This window comes from Bactrocera oleae, chromosome 3, assembly GCF_042242935.1.
Source record: "Bactrocera oleae isolate idBacOlea1 chromosome 3, idBacOlea1, whole genome shotgun sequence".
In the NCBI taxonomy this organism is placed as follows: Eukaryota; Metazoa; Arthropoda; class Insecta; order Diptera; family Tephritidae; genus Bactrocera; species Bactrocera oleae.
Window position 1 is genome coordinate 16,241,707 of NC_091537.1, and position 6,000 is coordinate 16,247,706.

General features: G+C 34.9%; 2 protein-coding genes across 8 annotated transcripts in view; one reads left to right on the forward strand and one right to left on the reverse strand.

Annotated features, from left to right (window-relative positions):
• Positions 1 to 971, reverse strand: part of LOC106616780 (bridge-like lipid transfer protein family member 3B) — a 34,681-nt gene extending 33,710 nt beyond the window's left edge. For 6 of the 7 annotated variants that reach the window (XM_036366893.2, XM_036366890.2, XM_036366895.2 and 3 more), the window contains exon 1: positions 467 to 970. In XM_036366893.2, the coding sequence (XP_036222786.2) occupies positions 467 to 510 (44 nt within the window). In that variant the 5' untranslated portion in view covers positions 511 to 970. Of the gene's footprint in view, positions 1 to 466 lie in introns of all 7 variants that reach the window. The other variant, XM_070107598.1, reaches the window with a different exon arrangement.
• A 1,355-nt stretch (positions 972 to 2,326) lies between these two features.
• On the forward strand, positions 2,327 to 5,395 carry LOC106616752 (enolase). Its single transcript, XM_014233599.3, has 3 exons — positions 2,327 to 2,517; positions 3,232 to 3,955; positions 4,112 to 5,395. Exons 1-3 carry the CDS (start codon positions 2,351 to 2,353, stop codon positions 4,694 to 4,696), a joined length of 1,476 nt encoding a protein of 491 aa, XP_014089074.3. The 5' UTR covers positions 2,327 to 2,350; the 3' UTR covers positions 4,697 to 5,395.
• Positions 5,396 to 6,000: the final 605 nt, after the last annotated feature.

Consider the following 6,000-nt stretch of genomic DNA (forward strand, 5'->3'; position numbering starts at 1 on the left):
TGAGCGTATACCATATACGCAAGAAGGGGCACATAGAGAATTCGTATGAGGGTACATACCATTTATTGTAATCTATATACTTTCCCTTATGTTACATATTCGTTATACGTATATATATTTATGTAAATAAAGGTCAATTATGAAAATATCTATAACCCCATATCGATGAATGCCACGTAAAACGAAATTAAATTAATACAGCAAAATCCAATAGTTGTTTACTTAAATAGAAAATCGAGAATTATCACCATAAAGCCGTTATTGCTTCTTTAATAAAGTTTTTTATTTCAGTTGAATTCGTCAGCAAATAGGGAAAAGCTCATGGAACATTTTGGATGTAGCAAAATTAAGGGTATTGAAAAATCAATTCATTAGTGGGTACGCACAAGTCAGTACTTATTTTAAAGCATAATCCATATCATAAAGTTATATGGATGTATCTTAAACACGCTGCTAATCTACTTACATCGAAAGGTGCTTCAAGAGTTGATTCTTAATCAGCGACACCATCTTTACGCAGTCCTAGTCGCAGACGTTGCACTGACACGACGTTGTTAATAAAGTGCAATAGTTACGACTTTTTTTTATCAATGCATTATCCACTTTTTACTTCTTAATCAGCAGCTTTATATGATTTGTAATAAATAATTTACACCTTTGCTGTGTTGGAATTTTTGTTTCTATTTTCTCTACTTCACAAAGAAACCCAGCTGGTGAATTGACTATGCACAATTATCCACTCACTCTACACACTCTTGTTAACCTTTAACCATTTTTTTTTTAGCACTTCACGCATAACTTCTATTTAATCGCAATAGTTTTCTATATTTTCCTGAGTTATTTTTACACGTTATTACTTTTTTAATCACGACTTTGCAAATACCATTATTTTTTAATTTCTGCGAGTTTTTGTATTTATTATCGTTCCGATGCGAATGACAGTCTAAGTGACTTCCAATTGGATTCTGATGGGAGTGCTGTCAATTGACTATTTGAGATGCCGAAATTGGAGGTGCCAACTGATATATATGAAATTAAGGAGAAACAATGCAATATTTAGTTAAAAAATATATTTTGTTACCAAAAATTATATTAATCGCAATGTTATGGGATCATGACAAGAGTTTCGAAATATTTTTTTTATTTCCACATCAATTGGAAATAAACCGTAATTTCTTAACGAGTTAAACTTCGTAAAAAAGGTAATAGCAGGTGGCAACCCTCACATTTCATAGCAGTTTACTTTTGTTTGCAGTTGTAAATAATTTCAAATTTTAAACCGTCAAATTTGCTTATTTTAACACATTTTTTCCAATCTATATTATCGTGCAATAGCTATGGATACCGGCTGTACGTGTGTGTAAGTGACTATATTTCTGCAAATCGTTTTTTAATGATATTAAAATTCGTGATTTTGAATATTTCCATAGTTCTATTGGTGTCGATAAAGTAGTTCATATAGATGACAGAAGAAATGGAAATATGACAGTTTGAAATATTGTTTTTTTTTTGTGTTATTTATTTGTACAGAAACTCGATTTTGCATAGAAAATATTCTCTGCCTCTTGTTTTAAACGCTGCTGACATTTAGAACAGAAAAAATGTTTTGATTAAACAGTTTTTAAAACAGCATAGGAGAATGAAAGCTTTTAATGAGGAACCAATGCTGTCGAATAAGCAGCACATCCGGTTCATTTGTTCACTTAATACTTGTCATTTTCCAACACTTTTTTGCTTGTCATATTTATGAAACTCTCATCATTACGATTTGTATTTGCTGCCAAATAAAAATTATCAAAGATATTTAAACACGAATAAACCACGTGACTTTCAGTAAAGCTTTATTTAATACTGCGAACACAGATAAGCACAAGTTTGTATATTGTGAGCACTCTTTCGTGCTCAAATTGATACCGCACACAGCAAGAGTGTGGATTGTATTCAACCGGCATCCGCTCTTGTCACCTTGCACGAAGGTCATTGAAAGTTTTGCAACCATACCTACTGCACAGTGTGTGGGAAAGAGGAACTGAGGAGCAAAAGTGTGCACATTACACACATACCCGATACAAACCGCATTTGCCGGCAATTCCAAATTATTGTGTCATAGGCAAACGCTTTAATATTCAAAAAAACTTCCTACCTGTGTAGTCCTGCTGTTGACTCTGTCTCTACAACTGTTTGGGGGGACTTTGGATTCATACAAGTAGGAATCTAGCTCGCTTTCGCAAATAGCTGATGACGAAAATACAACGTACATTTCGTCGATTGCATTTGCGACTGCGACAACAATAACAACCGGGGGGAATACAAAGAGCTTTACACAAAAACCGAGCTATATATTTTAAAAATGTTTCTGTGGTCGTGTTCCACGAAAGCAGCTGCTTCTACTGCTCGTAAAATCACACTCTTCGCTCATCACTCAGTGTCAGTTGCTCCACAATCGCCGTTGGTGAATTTTGGTGCCAAAGTTGCGTCTCCGTTTGGATTACAATTCTTGTTAATTAAACGCTTAAAGTAAGTGCTCCAAATCTTGTGCAAAATATTTAAGTAATAAGTGCCTAATTTCAAAAATAAATAATAATAAGAATAAGATACAATAATACTAAAGATCTAAACGATTTATATTTACATATTAGCTAGTTAAATTCAATCGATTTGCTAAACAATGGCGAAGCGTTAGATAACATTTTTCGGGTGGCTGTGCTTACTTAATTCTGTGAAAAAAAATTAATACTTCGTGTTTTTATTTTTATACTCTTGTTTTAATTGTACTATTAAATGCTTTTCAGTTAATATGTCTACATAAAAAATATTTTTATTAAAAATAATAAATATTTTACAACCGGGTGAGATTTTTCATTAGTGTAGTAATTTCTTATGACCTTTATTCGCTTCGTAGAGGTCATTTTTAGCAAGAGCACGACTTTCATGTGTAATAGAAAGTAATGGAAAATGACTTCGTCAGCTTAGAAGAACTAGAACTATATACACATAATTGCAAATAATGATAATGAAAACGTGTGAATTTAATAATTAAATGAATAACGAAAATGAATATGCCAAATTAATAATGAAATGTAGATATCAGCTTTTATCAGAAGTTCTATTTTATTTAGATAAACTAAATAAATAAATAAACATTGAGAAACACTACAATTAAAAATTGTTGACTACAACAATAAATACATTTTCTAATTTGTCCTATTATCTATATTATTTCTCAACTAGCTCAAGTATGCCTATCAAGTCAATCTTCGCTCGTCAAATCTTCGACTCGCGTGGTAACCCCACCGTCGAGGTTGATTTGTGCACTGAATTGGGTCTTTTCCGTGCCGCTGTACCCTCCGGGGCATCGACTGGTGTGCATGAAGCTCTTGAATTGCGCGATAACGATAAGAACAGCTATCATGGCAAGGCTGTGACCAAAGCTGTCGACCACGTAAACAAGGCTTTGGGACCCGAATTGTTGAAGGCAAATCTTGAGGTCACCGATCAAGAGGGCATTGATAACTTCATGCTGAAATTGGATGGTACTGAGAACAAGTCAAAATTCGGTGCTAACGCCATTCTGGGTATCTCATTGGCTGTCTGCAAAGCCGGTGCTGCCAAGAAGGGTGTACCACTATACCAGCACATTGCTGATTTGGCTTCCAACAAGGACATCATTCTGCCAGTACCTGCATTCAATGTAATCAACGGTGGTAGCCATGCTGGCAACAAATTGGCCATGCAGGAATTCATGATTCTACCAACTGGCGCAACCAGCTTCACTGAAGCCATGAAAATCGGCTCTGAGGTCTACCATCACTTGAAGAAGGTCATCAAGGATAAATTTGGTTTGGATGCCACCGCTGTTGGTGATGAAGGTGGTTTCGCACCCAACATTCAATCCAACAAGGAAGCTTTGGTTTTGATCCAAGACGCCATCGCTAAGGGCGGTTACACCGGCAAGGTGAGTTACGATACAACTTTGGTGTAATTCAGTTTCAAAAAACAAACTATTTTGTACGTACGTAAAAACTATTTTTGTACGTGTCAAATAGCATTTCTAAAGCTTTACAGGCAATATAACTATTTTCTAAAACAAATTTCCTCTTCCCACCCACAGGTCGAAATTGGTATGGATGTTGCTGCTTCTGAATTCCACAAGGACGGTCAATACGATTTGGACTTCAAGAACCCCAACAGCGACAAGTCACAATGGTTGTCGCCTGAGAAGCTCACCAACTTGTACCAGGAATTCATCAAGGAGTTCCCCATCACCTCCATTGAGGATCCCTTCGATCAGGATCACTGGGATGCCTGGTCAACCCTTACTGCCAGCACACAAATCCAAATTGTTGGTGATGATTTGACTGTCACCAACCCCAAGCGTATCCAGACTGCCGTTGAAAAGAAGGCTTGCAACTGCTTGTTGTTGAAGGTCAACCAAATCGGTACCGTCACCGAATCCATCAAAGCTCATTTGTTGGCCAAGAGCAACGGCTGGGGCACCATGGTATCACATCGCTCCGGTGAAACTGAGGACACTTTCATTGCCGATCTCGTTGTTGGCTTGTCTACTGGTCAAATCAAGACCGGCGCACCATGCCGTTCTGAACGTTTGGCCAAATACAACCAAATTCTTCGCATCGAAGAAGAGTTGGGCGCCAAGGCGAAGTATGCCGGCAAATCTTTCAGAAAGCCACAGTAAATTTTTAGTGTTGAGCAATGAATAATGATTCCAACATGCACAATTAAAGGCAAATTCAAGAAAATTTTGAAATTTTGAGAACATCATGTGGGTGTGGCATACATTAAGTTGAACTTAATAACGGGAATACAATAAATGCAAACCTAGTACCTTAAATTCTATAGCCACCTACTATTACTACAAACCAACAACAACAAGAAATGTTAATGAAATTTTGTGCACAGTTATGATTTTCATCACCTTATCATACTTGTAAACCATTTTAATCGTTATATTAAACATATTTTATTTAAACTATATACAGAACTATTATTTCTGAATTGTTCTTTTTATATAAAACTACTTTAAATTATTATTATTAATGGTAATTTCATTTCGGTATAATAAAATAGCATAGAACAATGATAAAAAAAATAAAGAAAAGACCAAAAAACAAAAAAATATTTATTATTTCAAATATTATTTGCTCCACTACCAACTACACTACTGTGCAATAAAGATTTAACTAACTGGCTTATTAACAAAACATAATGCGAAACTAAAACATATTGCTTAATTGTTGAATATTAGTGTTGTTATGTAAAACACACATGAAATCATACCGATAGCAGCGTGTTGTCCAATTCAATTGTATGTAATCAAAAACATAATTGTCTGGTAGCATTGTGCTAATCATAATAAAATATGAATATGAAAATATTGGTTTCTACTTTACGCTTGTTATTTGTTGTGAAAAATTTAGTAGATATTGTGACCGCAATAAAAACAAATAATGCTAGTAACTACCGCTTTATAACAACATTATTTAAGCATTCGAAAACTAGGTAATTTTATATATATCACCTTATCATGATTGTCTACACATCAATTTTAGTTGAAGTATTCTAAATTTCTTTTAGTTCTGTTTTGACACAAATGTCAAGGTCAGGAGAAATTTAAAGAAACAAATAGAGAAAGTAATAACTAAGTATTTAATTTGTGTTTCTGACATTTTTTTTCAAAATACACAGAAATATGTCCTTGTTATTCTTGACATTAGGAACAACTGTATATGATAGACGTGTGTTCGCACGTTTGTACATGTACGAAATGTATGTATCAGCATATATATTTATGTACGTACTCAGGGCCGAAGAGAGAAAACCGGGGTTCGGGAATGTTTGTAGTGAATTGTTAGAGAAAAATCTTCAAAACATTATTGTAGAGCACCTGGCCACTCTGAATACTTCATGGCCGAGAGGAATTGTTCCCGATCTCCCCCTCTCTCTTTCACTGTAGGTACTAAATAGGTATATTACACCACC